Raw genomic sequence first — 27,119 nt, forward strand, 5'->3', positions numbered from 1 at the left:
CCTTACATTCACAAAGTATTTTCAGTGATAAAATGTGTATGTTGAAATGTCTAAAGAAATAACAGGCAAACGTCTAAATGTTGAATTTTAATGAAAATGAGCCATACATTGAAGCATTTTCTTTATCCATTTCAGTAAAAGTTAATTCCATTTTAAATAAGGAGTTTTGATATAAAAAATAGTTAATAGTCAATGGATAATTTATTAGTTCATTGTTGAGTTCAAAAGTAATGGGACTTTCACACATATGTGAATGGTTTTCACCCTGCTACACATTGATGATCACATCCACACTCCATACGTTGGCTATTTTATTGCTGTTCATTACTGTTAATTATTTATAGGGGTGTGCACCGGCCACTTTTAGTGTTTTGGGTTCTGATTAGCTTGAGGTTTTGGGTTCTGATTTGTTTTGCCAAAACACCTGACAAAAGGTTTTGGTTCTGATTTAGGGTTTTGGGTTCTGATTTATTTTTAAAAAAAGTGCTAAAATCCAGTTTTTGGGGTTTTTTTTTCACTCCTACGCTATTATTAACCTCAATAACATTCAATAGCAATCATTTCCACTAATTTCCAGTCTATTCAGAACACCTCACACCTCACAATATTCTTTTTAGTCCAAAACGTTGCATCGAGGTAGCTGGATGTCTAAGCTAAGCGACACAAGTGGGCGGCACAAACACGTGGCCCATCGTAGGTGGCTGTGTAGGCTTGAATGGCCTTTTTCTGCTCCTCCATCCTCTGCAGCATATAGAGGGTGGAGTTCAAGCGCGTCACTACCTCTTGTTTTCGTTGATGACAGGGCATTTTCATTCTTTTTTGATGTAGCAGGAACAGTGAACGTAATTTAATTACTTTAATATCTGATACGAAGCTTTCTGGACTGCGTAGTGGAGTGGCCCCGGTACCCAATTTGGTACCGGGGCCACAATACCTCCTTCAAATTGTCTGAATTCAATGCACAGATGGCGGGTACCGGATGCTCGTCTAACACCAACATAGCTGTTCAGGCCACAGTTATCCGCTATGCCATAGGACAGTGATGGCTAACCTTTTCAGCTTGGTGTGTCAAAAATCGGAAAAAAGTGTAGCCTTCCTCGGGTCGCGTGTCATTTAAAAAAAAAAAAAAAAAAAAAGTGTATGTATATGTGTAAATTTTATATATATATATATATATATATATATATGTATGTATGTGTATATAGTGTCATTGGGCTACAGAGTGAAACCAGATACTGGCCACAATCAATCTTATGTAGTGTTTTTATTATTAGACAAAAGACTCCATTTCTGGTGAGCCTGCAGGGTATGCAGAGCTGTGTGTGCGATTATATATAAATATTGTATTATAGGATTAAAAAAGTAGAGGAATCCTCTACTTTTTTAATCCTATAATACAATATTTATATATAATCGCACACACAGCTCTGCATACCCTGCAGGCTCACCAGAAATGGAGTCTTTTGTCTAATAATAAAAACACTACAGAAGATTGATCGTGGCAGGATCTAAAGCTAATATATCAAATATTAAATTGTAAAATAAGTGCAAGTCCTACTGTGCTCCAGGTAATCCAGCCAGTGATGCCGGGAGATATGAAAAGGAGGAGCTGCTGCGACCGCGCATGCGCAGCAGCTCCATTTCGCCGACGGGGAGATGTACAGCAGCCGCGGCGCTGTCAAAGAAGCGCCCGCGGCTGCTGTACAGAAAAAAATATTTAGTATGTTTAAAATCAAGCAGTTTGACTGAATCGCCTGGCGTGTCAGTCAAACTGCCTCCGCGTGTCACGAGTGACACGCGTGTCATAGGTTAGCCATCACGGCCATAGGATGACTACTGTCGTACTTCGTGCTCATGACAAACGACTGTTGGACGGTCACATAATGCCAAAAAAAGAGTTGCAAGATGGAATTGTCCTTGGGCCCTCCCAACCACCCTTAAGTTGTTGAAATAGGACATGCACACTTTAACAAACCAATCATTTCAGCGACAGGGCCTACCAAACAACTGTGGCTGAAATGATTGGTTTGTTTGGGCCCCCACACCAAAAAAGCTATTCATCTCTCTCTGTACAAACTAAACAGGCTCTACTGAGGCAAGATGTCGTCCTCATCCTCATCCTCTCATCCTCTGATTCCTCTCCCCCTTCAGTGTGTACGTCCTCATCCTCACACATTATCAATTCGTCCCCGCTGGACTCCACAACCACAGGTCCCTCTGTAGTATCTGGAGGCCAGTGCTGTACTTGATTGAGGAATTGATAATTCATTTTTATGAACACCATTTTTTCAACGTTCTGCGGAAGCAACCTCCTTCGCCGCTCACTGACCAGGTTCCCCGCTGCACTAAAAACTCTTTCGGAGTACACACTGGAGGGGGGACAACTCAGGTAAAATAGAGCCAGTTTGTACAGGGACTTCCAAACTGCCTTTTTTTCCTGCCAGTAACAATATGGACTGTCTGACATGTCTATTTGGATGGTGTCAGCAAAATAATCCTCCACCATTTTTTCAATTGTGACAGCATCCAATGCAGCGACAGTAGACATGTCTGCAATGGTTGGCAGGTCCTTCAGTCCGGACCAGATGTTCTCAGCATCCCCGCCAGCGGGTCTTTTAGGAAAACTGAGCTTTTTCCTCGAAGCCACAGGTGTGGAAGAAAATCAGGGTGGAGCTGTTGGTATGTCACGGTCCTCTTCAGAGGACAATCTCCTGACCAGCAGGTCTTTGCAACGCTGTAGACTTGTGTCTGCCGGAAACAGAGACACAACATACGCTTTAAACCGAGGATCCAGCACGGTGACCAGAATGTATTCCTCTGACTTTAAAAGAGTGACCACCCTCGGATCCTGGCAAAGCGTACGAAGGGCTTCATCCACAAGAGCTACATGCGTTGTGTAATCGCAATGCTTTAACAGCTCCTCCCTCACTTTCTCCAGCTGCTTCTGCAACAGCCTGATCAGGGGAATCACCTGACTCAAGCTGGCAGTGTCGGAACTGACTTCTCGTGTGGCAAGTTCAAAAGGCTGGAGAACCTTGCACAACACGGAAATCAGTCTCCACTGCGCTTGACTCAGGTGCATCCCCACTCCTTTGCCTATGTCGTAGGTGGCTGTGTAGGCTTGAATTGCCTTTTGCTGCTCCTCCATCCTCTGCAGCATATAGAGGGTGGAGTTCCAGCGCGTCACAACCTCTTGTTTGAGGTGATGGCAGGGCAGGTTCAGACTTTTTTTATGTTGCTCGAGTCTGCGGTAGGCACTGGCAGAATGCCGAAAGTGTCCAGCAATTTTGCGGGCCACCTCAAGCATCTCCTGCACACCCCTGTCACTCTTGAGGTAATGCTGCACCACCAAATTAACGGTGTGGGCAAAACATGGGACGTGCTGGAAATTGCCCATATGTAATACCCGCACAATGATACTGGCGTTGTCTGACACCACAAATCCCCAGGAGAGTCTAAGTGGGGTAAGCCACTGCGAGATTATTTCCCTCAGTTTCTCTAAGAGGTTGTCAGCGTTGTGCCTCTTATTAAAACCTGTGATACACAACGTTGCCTGCCTTGGCACGAGCAGGCGTTGTGGAGATGCTGCTACTGATGCAGCTGCTGCTGTTGCTGCGGAAGGCGATGCATCTACCCAGTGGGCTGTCACAGTCATATAGTCCTTCGTTTGCCCAGAACCACTTGTCCACATGTCCGTGGTTAAGTGGACAGTGGGTACAACCGCATTTTTCAGAGCGCTGAGGACGCTTGTTCGTACTTCTTTGTACATCCCGGGTATCGCCTTCCTAGTGAAGTGGAATCTCGACGAGATTTGGTACCGGGGACACAATACCTCCATCAACCGTCTAAATCCCACTCCACTGATGGCGGACAACGGACGCACGTCTAACACCAACATTGCTGTTATTGATGCAGTTATCCGCTTTGCTATAGGATGACTAGTGTCGTACTTGGTGCCCATGACAAACGACTGTTGGACGGTCAATTGTTTGGTGAAAGACGTAGCGGTCTTACGACTTCCCCTCTGGGAAGATGACCGACTACCAGCAGCAACAGCAGCAGTGGCAGTAGTAGGCGTACCGCTGCAGGATTCCTCGGATGAATTCCGGATTGAAGAGGACTCAGTCTGGCTGGTGACATGGCCTGCAGGACTAAATCTGATGGAGATCGTGGAGGAAGTTGACGAGGAGGGTGTTGGTGGTGTGTATCCAACAGCACCAAGGGATTTAGGTGTCCCTGGACTGATGACGGTCCTAGCCCCAGTTCCTGAACTAATCACTGAACTATGAAGGTTATTCAGGTGACGTATAAGGGAGGATGTCCCTAGGTGGCCAAGATCCTTACCCCTGCTTTTTTGAGCTTTACATAAGCTACATATGGCCATACATTTGTTGTCCGGATTGGGATAAAAATAACTCCAGACCGAAGAGGTGGATTTTTTGGTCTTCTGACCAGGCATGACGATGGGCTTTTTCATCCCATGGACAACAACTGATTCCCCCCCTGGTGCCTCATTTAAGATAACCACATCAGCATCCTCCTCGTCAAATTCCTCCTCATCGCCAGCTACATCAATATCCTCCTCCCGGTGTACAACATTCACACCTTCATTAGCCAAATCTGTAACTGGACTGTGGGTGATCCTTCCAGCATATGCAGAGGGCGTGCTGCAAATGGTAGTAGGAGCCACCTCTTCCCGTACAGTGATGGGAAGGTCAGGCTTCGCAACCACCAACACCCTTGGACTCGGGGATTTGTGATGTCATCTGTTTAGAAGGCAGAGTTGTTTGCTGTGTTGTTGCTGATAGCATAACTCTCTTAAATTTTTTGGAGGGGGGAGGAGGAGGGCTTAGATCCTTGTGTGAAGCTGAACCACTAGTCCTGAACACGGGCCAGGGCCTAAGCCGTTCCTTGCCACTCCGTGTCGTAAATGGCATATTGACAAATTTTCGTTTCTCCTCAGATGTTTTTAATTTCCTTTTTTGGTAATTTTTGTGAACTTTGGGTTTTTGGATTTTACATGCCCTCTACTAGGAGATTGGGCATCGGCCTTGTCAGACGACGTTGATGGCATTTCATCGTCTATGTTGTGAATAGTGGCAGCAGGTTCAGCATTTAAAGGAAGTGGGTCTTGATCTTTCCCTACTTTATCCTCCAAATTTTGGTACTCCATTATATGCAGCACACGTTGTATTGCAGTACTATTTTTTAAATACTGCTGGAACAGTGAACAATTTTTAATAGATTGCAGTATTAATGTTTCTGGACTGCAAAAACAGTGAACAATTTTTAATAGATTGCAGTATTAATGTTTCTGGACTGCAAGAACAGTGAACAATTTTTTATATATTGCAGTATTAATGTTTCTGGACTGCAAGAACAGTGAACAATTTTTTATAGATTGCAGTATTAATGTTTCTGGACTGCAAGAATTTTTTTTATACTTTTTAAAAAAAAAAATTATATTTTTTTTAAAATGATTTTTGTATAATTTTTTTTTTTATTTTTTTAAAGATTTTTTAATACTTTTAAAATAACGATGCACTTAGCAGAACAAAGCACAGTACAAAAGCACCACTGTACTCAGCAGCACAGGACAAAAGCACCACTGGACTCAGCAAGGACAGAGCACTGGACTGATGCACCACTGGACTCAGCAAGGACAGAGCACTGGACTGATGCACCACTGGACTCAGCAAGGACAGAGCACTGGACTGATGCACCACTGGACTCGGCAAGGACAGAGCACTGGACACAAGGACAGAGCACCACTACCCTACACACCCTCCCTCTTCCCTGATGTCAGGCGAAATGAAGATGGCGGCCGCAAGGTGAGTATTTATGACATCCGAGTCTCGCGAGATCCGACGCGAGACTTGGATGTCATAGCCTCGGTTTGGATTAGTTTGGCGCCCGGAAGTTCCCGAACAGTGCTCGGATCCCGTCGTTCCAAATGCCAAACTTGCTGTTAGTGGAACGCACATGCGTTCCACTGCGGAAGTTAGGGGCTGAAGAAAATCCCTCCCTCCCTACCAGGCACAGAGGAGAGTAAACACAGGGACACATCCAGAGCTCCTGCTCGATGAGAAAGAGATACAGGATGTGTGTACTGTCCTAAAGATAGCCTAGTAGGAGACGGGCGCAGTACCTGGGGTGAGCAGTTTATCTAGTAATTATTAATGACAAACATATCCTCTCCATTATTTTCCAAATTGTGGCATTTGCTATCTCATGTGAACGCTATATAAACTATATATACACGCTATATACACCTTACTAATATGGTTGCTGATTTTTTGGTACATTTTGGAGACATTTTGGGAGCCTGAGTTTATTAAAAGAAGCAAGTCATTTCCCACCCTAGGCTTATACTCAAGTCAATAATTTTTCCCAGTTTTTTGTGGTAAAATTAGGTGCCTCGGCTTATATTCGGGTCGGCTTATACTCGAGTATATACGGTATATCATATATAATGTAGATTTTAGGTGTTTCTTATACATGGTATGTTGTATTTTAAATGACAGTAATGTGTTCTGAAAAGTGTTCACACATACAGCTGATTCCGCCTCTCCACTTATCAGGGCTCACTTCTAAATTGCGCAAGCTAAAAATATACATGTAGATTGTGCACTGGGCAGACCATTTAGGTTCACCTTTGCAAAAGCAACACATTTTGCAATGCACATTCAGTCTCTTTCATACAAGTGGCTTTCTCCACTATGTATACACCTTACACAAGTGACAAGTTTGCCAGATTGTAAGAATTCCTCTAAAGCTTGGATCATTGCCTGCTTAGCACATGATACTGTCCCTATGCACTGCACTAAAACACCATACATTTCCTAAACAGTACACTACCTACAACCTATACATGTACCCCTACATACTGCATTCTCTTTTTTTATGTTTCGTTCCATTCCCTTAGCTCTTTTTTGCTGCTTTCATCCTCCTGTCAACAACCTCAACAACCTCTTCACTGTATCAGTACTTTCCCAACTTATCTGCATCCAGCTCCCCTCCTCTCTCTTGCTTTTCCACAGTTTTCTTTCCAGCTTACTCCTTTTACAATGCTTTGACACTTCTTGATCTCTCCTGTGTTTCCCTTGCAGCCACTCCTAGCTTCCCCATCTTCATCTTCTCTCTTTAGTCTTCCTGCTTTCCTCAGTGGTTTCCATTCTCCTTCTTCATCCCCTCCCAGTTATCTCAACTTCCTTTTATCTTCTGCTTTCACTCCCATTACACTCCAATTTCCTCCTCTTTCTTCAATTCTGGCAAAAATTTATTTGCACTGCATCACCTCATCTCTGCTCTCTCCGCTCTCCCCAGCTTCACCTTCTCTACTATTTTTCTTTGCATTTATCATCTCCCTCACGGTCTTCTTCCCAAGATGCCCTCTCCTCGCCACACTTGCTTTCTCTGCAATCCTGTCTCTCTTCCATGCATCCTCTCCTAGTTCTCCCCAGATTGTCTCTCCTACCAGTTCCCAGCATTTTCCTCTCCCCTATAAGTCATTCTCTTTCCTAACTGAACCACCTCCCCAATATACAGGAACAGTGTCGGACTGGCACACAGGACTACCGGAAAAATCACCGGTAGGCCCCTCTGCCTTACGGCCACACCCCCTTCTAGAAGTGGGCGGAGCCCATTCAGCTCACATGTTCGGTATCCCTGCTGCCCTCCCCAGTGTCCCTGCTGCTGTGTGTACAGAGTTCATCTCGTCTGCTTGTTATAAACCTTTGTAATCATTCTCACTGTCGACCTGGTGTGGAGAGTTCCCCAATCACCATCCTGATATCACCCGTGTTACACGCAGTACGTGTGCCCAGATCCTGCCAGCGTGTTAGACAAAGGAGTGTGTGCCTGCTGGGAGACCAGGTCCATGGATTCTTGTCAGATATTTACAGATAAGGTTTGACCACAGGGAACAGTTCCCCCTACGCACATCAGACTTCTTGTCAGTAAGTGTTACACACAAACTGTCTGAGCGTGAGCGGAATAATAAAGGGAATACTCGTAGAATATTTAACTTAAACCAGGAATTAATGTATGGCTGCTGAACATACGTATCCTGTCATCCAGCCGGCAGCCACGTTCTGGATCAAGAGGGGGGGTCAGCTCACCTGGTGATCGGCGTTCCCCCTGCTACAGGGGCTTGTAGTTTCACAACACCTGGAGTGCCACAGGTTAGCCAAGCCTGGTTTACTGGAACAATCCCAATTTTTGGTGACTGTTCTACCCAATCTAAGGGGCAGGTCAAGACTGTGTACTCTATATACACACTGCATTCTTTATATACTACACTATGGTACTAGCTGTCCTTCGTGAGCTGAACACTCCCCCTCTAGTGTCTGGTCCCGCCTCTATGATGGCCGGCCACACCCCTACTGGTCGGCCCCTAGCATTGCAGTCCCCCGGTGGGCCCTTCATGCCCCAGTCCGACACTGTACAGGAACCCCTTGCGCTGATTTCCTCTAAAGCTGTGTAATATGCCTACTTTTTATGCACATTTAAAAAAACATAAAAGGAAACATAAATAACATTAATAAAAAGAGAATGCTCCGATATATTCAAAAATTTATATTGCAACTACTTCAGTAAGTCTCTAAGCATGTATTTATTCCTCCATATGAACTACAATAGTAATAACATATATATCACTCATCCCTATGAGATGGCACTACCAGATTCACCCTTCCTTTATAACAGAAAACATAGAAAGTGTACAATTATGTGTGCAAATTGTTATACAGCAAATTCTAACTCATTGAGCAGTAAGATGCAATTTTATATGCATACATGCTAGGTGGGAGCAGCAATATTTAAATTAGCCTGGAAGGAAACAGAATAGGTTTCCATAGAAGGGTTTGTAAGATTGCAAGCACCTTCCTTACAACTGCAAAGGCAACTTACCTATAGCTTTCAACATACGTGATTCTAAACACTCTTAAAAGAGCTCAGCAGGGAGGCAATGTTGTGTACCTGTAGTGAAATGTATTTATCTCATCACGAAGGTTGAGCTGCTTAGTGTGTGTTTTTTTTAAACAATTAATTATTTCCTCTGTGCTTTGCTTCATCTTGTAAGTTAATGTCTTCAAGTAGATCAATGAGACAATTCTCATACCCAGCAAGAAGAAAAGTTAATGGAAAGCATTTGTTAGTTTTTTTTCACACCTATTATATTCCACATCATTGAGGACAAATTATTAATCCCTCAGTACGAGCTGTAATTTTGATAAAGATGATGCAAAGTACTGTGCAGATTTTTGCATTCAAGCACAGAATTCACATTGTGTTTGTAACAGCTGTCTTGTACAATGTATTGTTTTGACTAAAATAGATTCTCATCCGTAATAGCATATTCCTGTGATGTTCCAAATTGGTTTTCACATTGTAGTTTATCAGTCTGCCTGAGTCATGTGAGGCACATTAATATATGTCAATTTAACAAAGACAACTGTACAAATGTAACCATCCCGTGATTGTTTGCTCAGGCACAGGTAGTTTTTACTTCTGTAACAGGTTGGAGCAAAATTGTATTCATTTGTTACCTCCTGCTCCTCCAGATGTCCCCAATTTTGAAATGAGAGAGTATAGAACAACCTGTAGCTAATCAAATGATTGTGTGTGCGTGTGCGCGTGTGCGCATGCAGCATGTACATTGATGTGGGGAGGAGAATGGAGGTAGGAGCCACATAGACCATCAGGAAGCCACCGACTGAAGAATAATTAATAAACCGAGCAGGATCCCTGAAAAAGGGGGTCATGTAATTGACTCTTAATTGCGCTGCTTGTCAAAAACAAAAAAGCAAACATGTTCAATATATTACTGGGGAAGTGCACACACATTGTTAAATGGAAGCATGTAGCTGAATCTGCTTCCTTCATCTAATTACTGGATGGACAATACTGGTGGTCAGCTGTCAAGTCACATACATATTTGGTGCCCTCAAGTGCAGGGCCTGATTAAAGGTTCAGGCCACCCTAGGCTAGTACATTCGTAGTGTCCCCTCATCTTCTATGCCAGGCTAATACGTGGTAGGTAAAACCAAGCTCATCATTAATTTAAAATTTGGCTTCCTTCACCCTTCTAGCAGTGTTTGTCTTCCTGTGTTTTCGAAACTCCGCTTCAAGTGGCTTTTTAAACGGGTCACAGCAATCTTTGTCACTTGTTTTCTTTTATTTAAAATCAGTGTAGCAGATTTCAGTAGTAGAAATGGTGTAATTCCAGAATTCAGAATCCTGATTCCAAACTATCAGTTTCCTGGAAATATGTTACTGTAACAGTATTGCATTAATGTGTCAACAGCTAGCAAAAAATTCTATTTATAAATAGAGCACACTTTATGACACATTGGGAGTCCTAGATATGTTGGTAGTTTTTCATCAACTCTTGAATCTGAAAAATTATAATTCATGGTGACGGGGCCAGGGGCTGGCTTGCAAATTTTAGCCCGTGGCGAGACTCGGCAGCCTATTGAGGAACATTTTAAAGGCAAGAAAAAGCAGGTAGCCCGGTGACTCAGCCCAAGCTAACCAAGTATGGAACCAGCCCATGTGGCTGACGCCCCCTAGCCCAGTCCATGGACAATGCATTTTATTATGATTATTTAAACACCCATACTTCGCTCCTTTCTACTCGGTGGAAACGGGCCATCATGTCACAAATCTGATGTATTTTAACGCAGAATGTTTGCAACTAAAATGCATTTAACATCCATAGAAGTGAAATTTTTAATATTTTATGACATCAAAGATAACACAGTTTGAGAACCAATGAGGGGTCATATTAGTTTGCACTTCATAGAGTTTCTTATTAATTTTGTTATCATTTTGTAATGTTACAATGGTACTCATTTTGAACAGTATATGAAAGTTATCTCTGGCACTGTATTTATTTCCATAAGGTTGCATTGCTGTATGACTTTTTTGTAGACACCCACTTTGCAAATATAATTCCTTTTCTGTTCTCAATTTAATTTTTTTTTTTTTATTCTAGAATGAGGATGGACTACAAGAATACTTTGAAACATTAGCCAAAATAACTAAAGTTAACCCCAAGAAGATAATTGGATGGGTTATTAAGGATCTGCTTGGTTACTTAAGACAGCAAAATCTCACAGTCAAAGAAAGGTGAGTCTAGTTGAGCCAGTTATATGGCTGTGTACTTCACTTTTACTGGGTGAGACATGAGCTTTTTCTAATAAACTGGCAGTATTTCTCAATTGCTGTGGTTTCTTTTTACATACGGTTACCCACTGCTCATATCCCATGATGCATACCTTTTTCTTTATTTATTTTATTTAATTATTCCTAGACTGTGATCCATGGAAAAGATGGACAATATCACCTAAGACACTATTAAGGTGGAAAACTTAAACTGCAAGTGATGTGTGGTGCTTTGCAAACCCCTCAACTGCATGTGGTGCCAACGAGTATTTATGTGGTATCTAGTTATTTACAGGAAGCCTATGGTGGCACTTTTTTATAAGAAGAATATTAGGGCACTTATTTATTTATAAGAAGAATATGGGGGCACTTATTTATTTATAGGAAAACTATTGGTGCACTTATTTTTTTTATATAAAGAATATAGGGGCACTCATTTATTAATAGGGAAAATATGGAGGCATTTAGTAAATTATGGGAAGAATATTGGGACACTTATTTATTTATAGGAAGAATATGGGGGCACTTATTTATAGGAAGGATATGGGGACACTTATTTATTTATAGGAAAAATATGAGGGCACTTATTTATTTATAGGAAGAATATGGGTGCACTTTAGTTTATGCAAAGAAAAAGGAGGCACTTATATATTTATGGGAATACTATTGGGGCACTTATTTATTAATAGGAAGACTAGGGGAGTATTTATATATAGGATGACAATTAGGGCACTTATTATTTATAGGAAGACTATGGGGCACTTATTTATAGGGAGACTATGGGAGCCTTATTTATTTATAGGAGAAAATCTTTGCACTCATTGACAGGAAGACTCGGGTGTACTTATTTATTTATACGAAGTCTATCAGGAGCACTTATTTGTTTATAGTAAAACTATCGGGAGCACTTATTTATAGGAAGACTTGCAGGAGCACTTATTTATTTATACAAAGCCTATGGGGGTCCTTAATTATTTATTTATAGGAAGACTATCAGGCACTTTATTTCCTAATGGATCCATTTTGTATTTCATACGCCAACTCCTTTAATATCTTATATCTGAGCAATATTTTGATATTTATTAAAGGGGTAACACTAGTGACACTGCAACTGGTGCCCATGTGCATGCTGGCGCTTGTAATTCTACTAGTGCCAGTATGTAATAACACTCATGGGCTGGTAGTGCATGCCGGCAGTAGAACTGCTATAAGTGCTTGCATTATTTTTAACTGTATTAACTTGGCTCCCACTGGCCAGGAGTACCAGGATTTGCCCAATGCGTCTCAGGTTTGGGCTGGTACTCTCTAACTGAAGGCCTGGGCCCCTCCCAGAGATAACTGTGGCCAATGCTGAGCAGGCTGGGCTCTTACATTGTACAACTTAAGGAATGGTTTTCTTGTCCCTTAGTAAATCGCATGGTTTGCAAACTGCATATCAAATCACCAAAAACCATGATGTTTGTCAAAACCGCCTCTTAGTAAAGCTGTCCCTTAATGTCTTTAAATCAACAATATAGCAATCATTGGACAGGTATATTACATTTACAGTTTGGCAAGTGCCAGAACTAAGATTCCCTATTGTGGTTTTTGGAGGGGGAGTTTCGGGGTTTGTCAAATCCAAAAACAAGAAATCCTTACAAAATGTTCTCCCAGTCTCTAATTGCCATACAATCAAATCGTGTCGGTGAGTTCTGTTTAACAATGGTAATTATTTATTTCTATAAATGTTATTAATAAAGATGCAGGAGAAGCTGGAATTCAGAGTTTCAAGTTGCAAAATAGGATTGTCCTTGAAAAGCTAAATGTCATTTTTCAGTGGTTGTGCATAAACATTTTTCAGAAGGAAAAAATGTAGATGTTTTTTATTCCCTGAAAATAATGTGATGAAACACAGGAGTAGGAGAGATAACATGATGGGCAATATAACTGCAGAATATTTCATAACTATCATGCAATTTCTCCTGAAGAGTGCATTGGTGCTTTAAAAGGGTAAGCGAACATTTATTTTTCAGATTTTTTGAAAGATTGGTAAACTATCACTGTTTTCTATTTCTAGTCTGATCAGTCCCATCTCATTAGCTGAACTTCTGACGCTTTTAGAGACCAGAGTAATTTCCTCATCAGTCGCCAAACAGGTATGTGTACAAAATGCCATTTTATGATTATGCAAGCTTTCACGCTGTATCAGATGATTATTTTATGTATCCTTTAATTCCCTCCGTTGTCTGGTGCCGTGGATCGCTGTGGTGTCTTAGAAATTAACAATGGTATTGAGCATTCAAAAAATGCAGCCATCACAAAAACACGCTGAAGGCAGCCATTTTGTGAGTCAATAGTCATGAGAGTGCAAACTACTAAAGCACTAGAAACAAGTGACATAACTGAAGCATAAAAGCTCATTTATTAATTCACCTAGTAACCATTCAAGCACATAAATAGCTGTAGCCCCTATCCTGCTTTTGGGACCTGCCCCTGGAAAATACTATGCGCCGTGGTGATGGTGGAAAGAGTAAATATGTCATCATTGTCTGCCACCTATTCATTTAGGAACTCCCTCTTCATTCATTGTGTACTGTTTGTTAGAGCGCCCCATTTATGATGAAATCATGTTAGTGAGGGGACTTTTGGGACTGTCTTTATTCCATGTGCCACATTTGTGTACTGAAATGTTTTACTGGATGTAAACATGGAAGGTACACAAGGCGTCCTATTGTAAGTACAGGAAGACTCCAGAGTAGCAGCACCTCCAGATCATGTGTAAAAGCAAGGGCATTTTGCAGGAGGACAGTACCCACCTGTTATGCACATTCTCCATCCCTCAAAACTCTTTTTACACTCGTCCCTTGGCTAACATTTTTGCTTATGGCGGTAATATGAGGATGATGACGTGCCCGCATTTAGCTAGGAACACGTTAATTAATCTGCCCAGCAACTCCCATCAGGAGGAGCAAACTTTTGATGGCACCATTTTGAAGTGCTGCTCTATGCTTGTACTGTAGAACTGGTGCACTCATGAAAAAAATATTGTCACTTCATGTAACAGAAAACCAGTTTCTCTGTGCACCTGCATATTTTCACTTGTGTAATTGCCACTTCTGTTTCTGATGGTGCATTCTGATGTAAATTGATTCAACCCATAAAATGCCCGCATCCTTTGTGTGAAGGGGGCAGGCGTTTAAGTGCTTTTAATTTTTTGCACCCATCAGTGCGCGTTTGATACATGTGGTTTACATACAGTGTGCAGTGAATGCATGTAATATGCATGATGAAATGATCAGTTTACTCACCAATGAGATACACAGGTATCTCGTTGTAAGCTTAATATAATTATTTATATATATATATATATATATATATATATATATATATATATATATATAAACTGCCCCAAAAAGATGGTACTATAGAGGGCAATCTCCTTGCCTTCCTAAATATTTGAGATTCCAATATGTTCCGTGACTATGTACATGTGGATCCAATCTTTTTTTCTTTTCTTTTTTTTCTTCAAAGTGCGTGTTATTTAACCTTGACATCTGAGACAGCCAATTCAATATGCGTGTAAGGACATTCATGGCTGAAAAATAACTAGCAAATATAAATATGATTGTAGATTATAATCTACTTTACAAAAAGCTGTGCTCATTGTGTCTGCCAGTGGGATGTGACAGAACAAATTGTATCTTCTCAGCTTTCCTATGCCTGAAATCACATTCTGCTATTTGTTCTCCTGCTTTTGTAAACTCTCCTTTGCAAATAGAGGAGTTTTTTATTTTACAGAGGAAAAAAAACATAAAGCTTCTCTTTCTCTAATATTTTTCTTTTCTTAATTCTGCCTCTTTGCTGGATATAAACTATTTTACCTTATGCTGTTAGACAGCAGCATGGCAATTGCACTGTACTATATCGTTAACTTACAGATTTCAGTACCTGGATGATTGGAGGCAGCTCCAAATTCTGCATTTTTCCTGAAGAGGAGATTGCTTTAGAAGAGATTTCCTACTTTAAAATCTATTTTACTAAACCCCTACTTTAGCGATAATAGTACTTGGGACTACCACCAGTTGTTACATTTAACGTAAGCACTACATATAGCCCACTGAGAGACTTCTTCAACCCCTATTGGCACTTTTTGGGCTGGTCACATTCAAACACTAATATTAGTAATTTTGTCTATGCAGTACTCATACCAATGATACCCTGTTGTTGTTTTTTTTTAGAAAACGTTGAAATTTCAAAAAATCCCATTTGTTTGCTTATACTTTCTGACATGGCGAAGAAAGTCGATCCAAAATGGCCAAATTGACATTGCAAGGAACTGCACTAAAAGAAGTGCATTGTGGTTCTTGTTTTGGCATCAATCCACCTTTCCGAAACAACAAAAAGCAATTGAAAATGATAATGAAAAGCATAAAATGTATAGGCACAATATAGGTGGCCGAACAAGGCATAAAATTTGAAAACTAGACAACTTACAGCATCCCTGAGTTTATTGAAACCAGGATGTAGGAGATCTGGCTATTATAACCCACCCCTTCTCTGGACTTTCTGTAGTTTAGAGTGTTAGTCTGGTGATCACCAAACAATAACTACTAAAGGGACATATCATTTAAAAGAGGGGAATCTCCTCTCTCAAATGAGGGTACCTCTGATATTTTGAAACCAAGATGGGTGAGACATGTTTCATCTTCCCCCATTCCTGGACTTCCTGTTTTTTCTGTAGTGTAGAGGGTTATTGTCTTGTGATCACACATGATCTTTGCACCCTGTAAGTGCTAAGGACATCTTTAGCACTCATCAGATTAAGCATAAATATAGTCTATTTAAGTATGGCTTTAATTATATTTTTCTGTAAATTATTCATTAGCTTTAAAAGTACATGATATTGAACAAATAATTTCTCATTCAGTGAAGTTCCCTTGTTTTCACTACTTCTCTAGTGTAGGTGCCAATCATAGATTAATATCCTGCTGTGACTGGAGCTAGGACAGGTTTCTTCAACTTATAAACCAGGGCCCCTATCCTTCTAACTTTTGTATAGTCCCTGAAAACCAAAACATTGGGGACAGTGGTTTGTGTCTCTCACAAAAAGGCTAACTTTTCATGATGGTAATAGGCACATATAAAGGCGCACTTCACCAAAACACTTTTGAGTAAGAACAGTCTACAGAGCCTCATAATGAAACCATCCTGAAATGCATGAAAATCAGCCGCAGCATAAACAAATATTATGTATGAAGTGGCATCTGATATGTCTTACATAGTTTGAAACTTGGAAAGCTAATTACCAAATGCCTAAGTAATACAAAATAGACACCAATATGAATTGTAGAACTTTTTTACCTTTGCTGGAGTTCGTCTCTTGACATTTTATCTACAGTGCAACTTTGTAAAACCAGCTGCTGTTTGAAGCTGCATAAAGAGGTGATTTGGTGTATCTTGTCTATATAATGCAATTAGTACATAATTACGTAGTAGGAGTACTGTACCAGATTTGCAGTCTCAGAATGTCAATAACCAATTCTTGAAGTGGTTTGAGTTTTCTTTTTAAAAATATATGAAAGGGCTTAGGGGTAATCACCTCTACAGAAATAGAGTATGTACACCTAGGTCTTAGAAAGTGCACCAAATGTGTGGTTGGTTTTTGTTAGGTACATGTGCTCTTTTTTTGTTCTGTGTTTTACTTACATCACAAGTATACACCAATCAGCCACAACATTAAAACCGCTTGCCTAATATTGTGTAGGCCCCCCTCCTGCCGCCAAAAGTGCTCCGACCCGTGGAGCCACACAACCTCTGACTGTTTCCTGTGGTATCTGGCACCAAGACGTTAGCAGCAGATCCTTTATGTCCTGTAAGTTACAAGGGGCTTCCATGGCTTGGACTTGTTTTTCCAGCACATCCCACTGGTGTTGGATCGGATTGACATCTGGTGAATTTAGAGGCCAAGTCAACCCCATGAACTCTTTGTCATGTTCCTCAAACCCTTCCTGAACAATTTTGCAGTGTGGCAGGGTGCACCCTGGCGACGGTTCGGTACTAACCACTGCATACCGAGAACACCCCACAAGACCTGCTGTTTTGGACATGCTCTGACCCAGTCGTCTAGCCATCACAATTTGGCCCTTGTCAAAGTAGCTCAGATCCTTACACTTGCCTATTTTTTCTTCCTCCAACAAGAAGAACTGACTGTTCACTTGCTGCCTAGTATATCCCACCCCTTGACGGGTACCATTGTAACAAGATAATCAATGTTATTTCACTTTTCAGGGGTTCTAATGTTGTGACTGATCGATATATGTTTGACTGCATCAATATCCTTGTGTATGAGGCCTTTATATGAAAACTTGGTCCAGGGACTAATTATTAAATTTAGTTCTTACTGCTACAGTTGTGTCACTGACTTTAATTATGTTGGTGCCATTGGTGTCTAGCATTCGTCTACCCATGAAACTGCATGTTTCTATTTGGTTAGTACATAGTTGAAAATAATGTACATAGTTTATTGAGTAAACCCTTTTTTTTCTTTCAAAATTAATTTATCACTGTGATTTCTTTAATGGAGAACTCAAAAAAAATTTTTTTATCCGAACTCAACTCAAACTCAACCTTTCCAATAGTAGTTCCCTCCCTAGTCTTGGTACCCCAAGACTGTAGAATAATTCAAATGGAACCAAGCATGATTTGAGTGTCAGTCCTCTCCTGAGACTCAACACTCTGTCAGTGTGTACTGAATCTCGGCTTATTGGACAACCCAGAGTCAGCTGAGGTCAGACACCCAGTAACCACCACTAACTGGGCATATTGTCCACGCTCAGTAGCTAGTAACTAGGACTTCCTGACTTTGCCCCTGCAGCCTCCTTAGCACAGCACTGTTCGTACAGAGATGAATTAAACATCAGTAAACTTCTTTCAAATACCTCTCCCTCGCATAAATATAACCCATGTTTCCTGTTTTACATTGATGTGAAAATAAAAGTAACCACTTTCTATAGAAGGTCTCAGAATTGGTATTGAAAACCAGCAAAACACTTGTTGACACTTCTTGTTTTATTTGGTGTGAGAAAAAGACTGATCACACAAAATACACAAGTTAGTGGAAGCACTTCAATCATGGAATGTTTGAAATAAGAATAGATACTAATAAACATTAACGCATTCCAATAAATTATATGAGCAGTTTGAAGCCAGGAGGATAACATGGAATTATGATATGTAGAACATCTGATGTCTTATTAATACTAACCTTCAAAATGCTGGAGGAAAATAAAATCAGCTGCATCCCTTTCCATAGACATAGTTGCTTACCCAAGTAAATAGATGAAACGTCTTCTTATATGTCTTAAGAACCTCATAACAAGTAAATAACATCAAACATTACCACCTCAACTGGTATTCGCTCTAATTATACCCTGGTCATAACAGATAATTAATGTATTAAGTGACAGGAAATCCTTCTGGGCTTTAAATTGCAAGGTTATTAATATAGTAAATTCACTAAGCTTTACTATTGTGCAGTCTACTTCTGATGTCATCCGAGGGTTTATGTTCCCAAGGATCATCATATCCAACCTACTGAATGCTGCTTCTTTCCCCCTTTGTAAATATCGTCTTCCTGTTTTTGGCCTTCCACATGCCCTGATTCTTCAGCCAGTCACACTTCTTCCTCTAACCGTACTGGCACAATCATCTAAACCACTCATACATAATTGGTCTAATCTTAAATTTCAGATTATATTACATGTACGTCAATCAGGTTACACTGACACCTAGCAGCTCAGTTCTGTGGTTCCTGGCAGTATATGAGCTCTGCTTAATTTATTTTACTATCACATTACTATGTGTTTTTTTCATATATTGGCTGCTTCCACCAAAGCTCTGCATTAGGCAAGAATCTCTTTATTTCATGGGTAACCTAGTCTCATGTGCTCCATAGATATTATGTTATAATGTTCATGTATTTGATTAGTTCAAATTCCTCAATGTAGGCTGTGATGAAACAGGGTGCTACTGGACTGAGAACTTTGTAATCATCACCCGTTTCTCACAGTTTAATGTACTTTTTAATCCTTGGCCCAGTCTAAGTATATACACCAGAGAATCAGTGTATTATGTGTATTATTATTTCATGTTATTAGGTACATTTTGCCCTTGCTATTACCTGTGATATTGTATGTAGTATAAATAGAAAGAATATTGCCATACTGTGTGAAAATAACAGAACAGCAGCAGTCATTTTGCTTGTGCTAGCTAATGTAATTACCATTTGTCTCAAATGTCTATTGTATGAGGGGCAGCTAAGATTTGGTTTGTAATCAAAACAATGTCTGAGTTAACTAGTTGGCAGCCCATGTTAATTAGCTTGGTCAACAGGTAATCTGAGAGGTAATGAAGTTAGAACAATCTAAATGATATGCCTCCACAGTAATATATTGGTTGAAATAGCATGGGGAAATGTATCAATATAAATGTAATTGTATCAAAAGGTATCACAGACTTATATTGTGTAACACTGCTGATATAATGTGTCAAAAGTCTTATTGCTTCATGTAAGCGTGCAGTGTCATTCCTTGATGTACTATTGTAACCCCATGTGTAGTGTATCCAGCCAAAACAGCTGATTGAGTCAAGCCATTCTATTGTATAATCAAGATAATAGGGACAGTATGTCTAGCAGCTAAAGTGTTGACTGGGAGATCCCTTCTTGAGACATTTGACCCTACTTCCTGTGTATACAGAAAATAATATAGGGAGAGGAGAATGCCAGGGGAGCTATTCTAGTTTGGAGGATCCTGGTGTACAAGACATCAGCAAAAAGGACTCTGGGCCAGGCATCGTGGTGCCGCTGGAGGAAACCCTACCAGGACAGGGTCGGTGTGAGCCAGTATCCTAGGCTGGGGGACACCCTAACTGTTTTGCTAATCGGTAGTGGTAATATTGAGGGAGGATAAGACCCTGAAAGAGACAGAGATTATTGCTTTGGAGTGCTGACTGCAAGAGGCTGCAGAGGATACATGCTACCATTTACCCTGTAACTTGTGAACGTCTTGTGGTGTTGTGCTGTCGTAATAGTCTTATTTTGGATATATTCTGGTCTACCCGAGTGAGTTGAATCCCACAGAGGGTAACTGCCATCTCAGCTAAGGGTGGTATCCTCACATAGGCCAAATGTACAGGTCGGTGAGCTATGACATAATTTAGTTTTTTTTTGTCTACTTTGGAAACCTAAATTAGTAAAGCATTCTCAAAATGGGCAGCACAGTGGCCTAGTGGTTAGCACTTGTGCCTCACAGCGCTGGGGTCATGAGTTCGATTCCCGACCATGGCTTTATCTTTGAGGAGTTTGTATGTTCTCCCTGTGTTTGCGTGGGTTTCCTCCGGGTGCTCCGGTTTCCTCCCACACTCCAAAAACATACTGGTAGGTTAATTGGCTGCTATCAAAAATTGACCCTAGTCTCTCCCTCTCTGTCTGTCTGTGTCTGTGTGTGAGTGTGTGTGTGTCTATATTAGGGAATTTAGACTGTAAGCTCCAATGGAGCAGGGACTGATGTGAATGAGTTCTCTGTACAGCACTGCGGAATTAGTGGCGCTATATAAATAAATGATGATGATGGAAATAGAAGTTATTTGCATGCATCTATTTATTATTCTTATTAAATAACGACTATCACCTGCAACTATTTAGTATTAGATTTAAAAAGTAGTTTTGAATGATAAACTATGCATACAGAACCATATATCCAACTTGCAGATAGCTATTAATGTATTTTTGATCAGTGCAATATATATAGATCAATTGGTTCTGGGGTGAAGGACTTGGATAATACCTGAAAAGAACTTCTGGTAAGGTCAGTGTGCATTTTAAAGACCCTAAAAGCTTTCCATTGCACATAAGGTGTCTGTGTAATCTTAACCCAATGTAGGACTAAAGTTTGAAGGACTTGCTGGGAAATGTATTACTAGGAACCCACTGCTGAGACGATATTTATTATACAATAAGAACCTGATTTAGAATTGGCCACATAATAGCGTACAGAGGGGAAGTGCAAAAATACAGCTCAATACAGCTCAAAATTGTGGTCCTTGCGGAGGTAACAGTGGATGCTGTAAAGAAAGAGTTTGTCCGTGCAGTTTAGTAGCAAGTGTTGGCAGTAGCAGCTGGTAGTGGGACGGGGATGAGGTAACTGATTTAGCCCACTGCAGGGGATGTTCTCCAGTCCTCTGGTTCTTTGGTTCTCTCCTTGTGTGCTGTGTTCTCCTCTGCCTCCAGATGTGTACTGTGCACGGCTGTGTGTCGATTGCACATGGGATTGTAGCATTTCTTTCTCCACCAGGTGCTTTGAGATGTAGCATCTGGAATTGCCACCAATCGGAAAGGGAGCGCTATCCAGGACCTGCTATATAGTGATCCACAAAGATCCAACACTTCAACTATCCCTATATATATATATATATATATATATATATATATATATATATATATATATATATATATATATATATATATATATATATATATATATATATATATATAAATTAGCTATAATAGCTATGTATGAGTGACTTAATTCTATAATGCCGTTGTCTGAGCAGGGCATCATATTCCAAATTAAAGGTCTTGGTCATTAGATTTGTAGAAAAATATTGGCGTTGTAATCGGTTGCATCGTTTTGGAGTTATTTTGCAAACATCTGCTCGCCATTTGCTTTGTCTTCTGGAATGTGACCGTTGCCAATTCACCTGTGCATCTGCTGGTTGCTGTGGAAACTGTGACAGTTAGAGAACTCTCTCTGTGCACTTGCTGGGTGGTCTCGAAACTGTGACCGTTATTTGCAGCCACATATATCAGCGCGTCCTGCGGTGATCTCAATAACGGACTGCTGTGTTATTTTATTATTTACTTATCCTCGCTTTGTTTACAACAAACATGAGAAGAGCTCACCCTCGAGCATGTCAACGCGGTGGAACCCTTACTTTTCGCCCAGAGTGTACAGTTCAAAGATCTTACAGTCAGTTATATTAAGCAGGATGCCACCACATGACTTTACTTTAAAAGTAGGCGCTATTGTTATGTTATGTTAAAATTTGGACACTAGCAAAGGTTTGGTTAATGAAACAAGGCTTCAGGTGATGCATATACATCTCAATACATTACATCTAATGGTTTTAACTGGGTAGGCTGAAGGAAAACACATCTTATTACCATGCATTTGTCTACAACCAAGCGACACTTCTTTCCCTTTCTTTCTCTTTCCCCGTAATTATCACATTCACCATGACAATAAACAAGAGTCAAGGACAAAACCTTCAAAAGGTTGGACTGTTTACCAGAACCGGTGTTTACACATGGACAGCTTTATGTTGCGTTTAAACAGAAACATGTATCAAAATGAATGCTGATCATGTCCAGTAATGTAACTGTAGTGTATAAAGAAATTCTTTAGTTACTTTAATATAGTGATTTATAATATAAAATTATTTATTCATTGTACTCTATTGTTAACATTTCTTCATGTAATGTAGTGTATAAAAAAGTTATTGCATTCTGTTAATAAAATAATTCAGTCATTACATTTCAGTTTCATTTAAGGTGGTTACCGTTGGGTTTACCTAGTATATATATAAAGAGGTGCAGGCCCCCACCAGATGATATATTGAGTGGCACTTGTGTGTGACTGACAATGGTCATTCATAGTTTGTTTTAGTTTTTTTTCAAATTTGGACTAAAAAAAGAGAAGGTTGTAGTTTTTATTTAGTAAAGTGGTTAATAAGTGACTTAGGGAGTGTGCACTCTCTCTCAGAGGCTGGAAGCCCTAACCTGAAAAAGCGCTGTGGCTCTCCCTGAGGACAGTGGCTGCAAGGGTAAACAATGGCAACTTTCCATTCCATGAGTCCCTAAGAACTCTGCTCATTATAACAAGAGAGCAAAGTAAACACATATACACAACTATCAAATAAGTTATATTTGAATAAACAATTCCCCAAAACAATTATTTATTACATTGCAAATACAATTACCTTCCATCTTGATCCATTGTATCTAAAATGAGAATTAAGTCATTTCTTCTTTATTTCTTGATACATCAGAGTTCAAGTGGAAAAACAGTTTTGCAGACCTGCAAATCAATACTTCCAGCATGCTATCATTCAGTGTGAACTGTGTTCCCACCATGACCTCCTATACTTAAAATGATTTAACAGCAAACCATGTGGTTGGAAGTGAAACGTAGCAATGGTTTGTTGCTTAACATTAAAATGACACCTGGAGAAATTGCCATGCATGGTTGCACGATTATGTCAGCATCACACTTCACTAAGACAGTTTGATGCATGCTACCTCTGTACAATATACATGCATGTCCACTTATCTACAGGCCGGTAGTCATTTGTTTCACCATGTTCTGCCTGCCACACTGACACATTATTTTCTCAGTTCTGTAATTCCTAACAGTATATCTGTTCTCCGTCACTTATTTTAATATTGCTTATGTTTAATCATGCAAAGGCATCTTGCCGGCAGCATCAAAATGCTGCTTGAGGCAAGGATCTTTTTCTGTCTTGTGGACAACACAGTCCTAAAAATTCTTCAGTTGTTATTAAGATCTAACGGCTTGCGTTCCTTCAGATCCAAACTAGAGATCGCGATTTAAGATGTAAGTTTAAGCATAATTTTCTGCTTGCTTTACTTTTTGTTTTATTAGTTTTGCAAAAGGCCTGATCCTTCTTTCTATGCATATAAAAGCTACCAAAAGACATTCTCGTAACTTGATTGCTAATACACAAAGTACCTAGTTCCTCAACATGTTAAACAAAATTATATTTTACACAACTTGCGTGTTATGTGCTTAATTGAAGAAAAAGAATATACTGCATGGGGAATTTCATACATCTGTAATGTCTAAAGGGCAGATTGTTAAAACACAGTCATACTCTGTAGACCTGAGGTCCTGTAAAAGGTATGAATTACAGAATTACAAAACTGCACTTTCTCTACATTTTGAAAAGAATGGACAATGTAGAAGAACTGCAAAATAGCACTCTGGTCCCTTGGATCACTGAAGCGGAAGAGATAACTTTAACTACTATTTACTCTCTCATGTTGAATGTATTTTGTTGATGCTAAAAAGCAATTAAGATTTTTTCCGTTTAATCTGAAACTTAATTATGTTATCAAGCCTCTTCAGTAGTCTCATTAGTACAAGGGCAATTGTTAGATCACACATTAGAAATACTGCAAAGTGTAAAATGTGTGATCTCACTTTAGGCAAATAAGTATCAGTCAGAGAAACTGAACCCAAGAGAGGATTACAGATTGATTTGCTCTTGATAAACTGTAGGTGTTCCAGGAACTGTGCAAGGAAGGCAAGAAGACCCCGACACAGATTGTTAAGGAGAAGAATCTAGGACAACTCGTTGATAGGAGACAAGTAGAAGACATCTGTCAGAGAATTGTGGATGGACACAAAGAAGAGGTAATAATACAACACTATCATCTGCATTTTACAAATAAAAGATAATTGTTTTTATGTGTACACACAAACCCATATAAAACATTTTTAAAAGTAATCTCTAACCACTGGCGTTCTTTAGAATGTCTCCTCACACTAAGCAATTTCCATCTGGCTGTAAATCTAGGCATGTTACTGCAGCTACCACATCTAGTATAGAATGCACCTTTACACCCAAATGTTTCTATCAGGAGGAGTAAACTTTTGCTCCTCACAATAGGAGCGATCTTGGTGTGTTAAGCCATGCAGGTACCTGTGAAAACCATCAAAAGTGCACAGAAGTCAGCACATGACATAACAAAAGAGGAACAGTGTTGTCTACGGCGCCAGCATTTGTAAATTACCCCTACTTGTATACTGTTTTTAGTATATACACTGTAAAATATGGGATGGGACTTTTGATTTAAGTTCTTGTTACTATGTATTCATAGCCATTGTTGTTTTACTTGCTCTTGTCTATCTTTCAGTCCTTCCTTGAGTAAGTTACTCAATATGTGCCCACTGTAGTCTGTCTAACCTTTAAGAAGGCCACATATTCCCTTTAATTTCAGTAATAAGTTAAAACAATACATGTAATCAAATAAATATATAGCCATCTGTAATAACATATCAGCAGGCATTTTATTGTAAGATAAACAAGTATTAAAATCTATAATTCTGCCATTTCAGTGAGACTTCTGGGTGACCAGAATTTCCACAAGCTTTTAAAAGTTAGATGAAAGGCTGGGACAGTCTCAATGCAATTCTGTAGAGAGGATTCCATCAATTAACCTATTCCGCTTGTTGTTCTTAAGTGCCCCTTAAAGAGAGTGCCTGTTCACATATGTAAGTGGAGCAAAAAATAGACACAAACATTTTACAGTACACGAGTGCATACCAAGGTCCAGCTTAAAATTCCTTACTATGGTTTACACAAATCATGCAGCTCTTTCCCAAGGAGGAAAGATGTAGACCATATGGTGCAGACTGTATGCCCCTTCCCCTCCACAGGAAGAAGATGGGGCCGCAGGTTAAGACTCAGAGGGCCGCATGCAGCACAGGGTCTCCTGTTACCCATCATTGCTTTAATCACTGTTAGATACAAAAATAACTTAAGGGTATATTTACTAAACTGCAAGTTTGAAAAGTGGAGATGTTATCTATAGCAATCAACCAGATTCTAACTCATTTTGTAAAATGTACTAAATAAATGTTAACTAGAGTCTGATTGGTTACTATAGGCAACATCTCCACTTTTTCACACCCGCAGTTTAGTAAATATACCCCATAGACTTTTATAGTAATACAATTCTCATGACTTGTATAAACAAAAATAATTGTCACTTATAAATAAATATCCATCTAATACAGTAAAAATTATATTTAATTTACTCTTTTTATAGACAAATGTACAGGCTTACATTCCAGCAACAATGTTTAAATGTGCAGTACCTTTAGACCACTTTAAAAGCAATTATGAAACTAGGTGGCAATCATCATCAACATTTATTTATATAGCACCAGTAAATTCCGTAGTGGTTTACAATGGGGAATAACCGTAATAAAGTGATACTGGGTAATACATACAGATAGATGTGAGAGGGCCCTGCTCTCAAGCTTACAATCTATGGGAATATAGTATAATTCACACTTCATATCACAACATATAGGATCTCATGTAAAGTTGAGCGTTTTTGCATAATATCTTTCATGTTTAACTCCTCTTTAATATAATGTATTATTGCATTGTAATAGTGTGTATTTGTTTTTTAAAGGTTGCTGCAATACAACAAGGAAACCTTAAAGTTATTCACAAACTCATTGGCTTAGTCCAGAAGACAACAAATGGCCGGGCAGATCCAATTCTCGTAAAGACAATACTTGAAGAAAAGGTGTTAGCTTAATTCGTCCTCAAAGTACTACATGTTTATATAATGCATTAGCTTTATCAAAGAGACTTTTTATTGTACAGTGTCCAGGCTGCTTCTAAACACACTGCTGTGATTCATGTACAATACCCTGTAATGTCTTCACAGTGAAGACCCTATATTTGTTTTAATTGCCAAATAAAGAAAAACAATAAAGGATTAAAAAAAAAGCATAATGTAATGGTTAGAGCTTTAAATGTGACTGAACTTTGAATGGAACAGGATTTATTCAATTTAAAAAAATATGAAGTTTCACGTTTATATTTTGCTTCGATGTCACGCTTGTTCTTTTAAAAAGGTCTTTCACACTATTTTTTTTAAATGCACATTACCAGCAATTGGACAAATTACATGGTAACTTAGAGGTCATGGATTCCTATAGCCATCAGTCCTTCTGTATGTTAAAACCAAGAGGTAGATTTACTACAACATTTAAAAAAGGAAACTTTTGGAGGTGTTGCCCATAGCAACCAATTAGATTCTAGCTATCATTTATCTAGTACATTCTAGATGTTGTTGGTTGCTATAGGCAACAAATCCA

General features: G+C 39.6%; 1 protein-coding gene across 1 annotated transcript in view; it reads left to right on the forward strand.

The window, feature by feature from the left end:
* The window catches only part of GATB (glutamyl-tRNA amidotransferase subunit B), an 87,141-nt gene extending 60,387 nt beyond the window's left edge, over positions 1-26,754 (forward strand). The window contains exons 10-13 of the mRNA XM_075198790.1: positions 10,997-11,130; positions 13,223-13,301; positions 24,501-24,635; positions 26,426-26,754. Of these exons, the coding sequence (XP_075054891.1) occupies positions 10,997-11,130; positions 13,223-13,301; positions 24,501-24,635; positions 26,426-26,554 (477 nt within the window). The 3' untranslated portion in view covers positions 26,555-26,754. The remainder of the gene's footprint in view (positions 1-10,996; positions 11,131-13,222; positions 13,302-24,500; positions 24,636-26,425) is intronic.
* Positions 26,755-27,119: the final 365 nt, after the last annotated feature.

Source organism: Mixophyes fleayi, chromosome 1 (assembly GCF_038048845.1).
Source record: "Mixophyes fleayi isolate aMixFle1 chromosome 1, aMixFle1.hap1, whole genome shotgun sequence".
Taxonomy (NCBI): Eukaryota; Metazoa; Chordata; class Amphibia; order Anura; family Limnodynastidae; genus Mixophyes; species Mixophyes fleayi.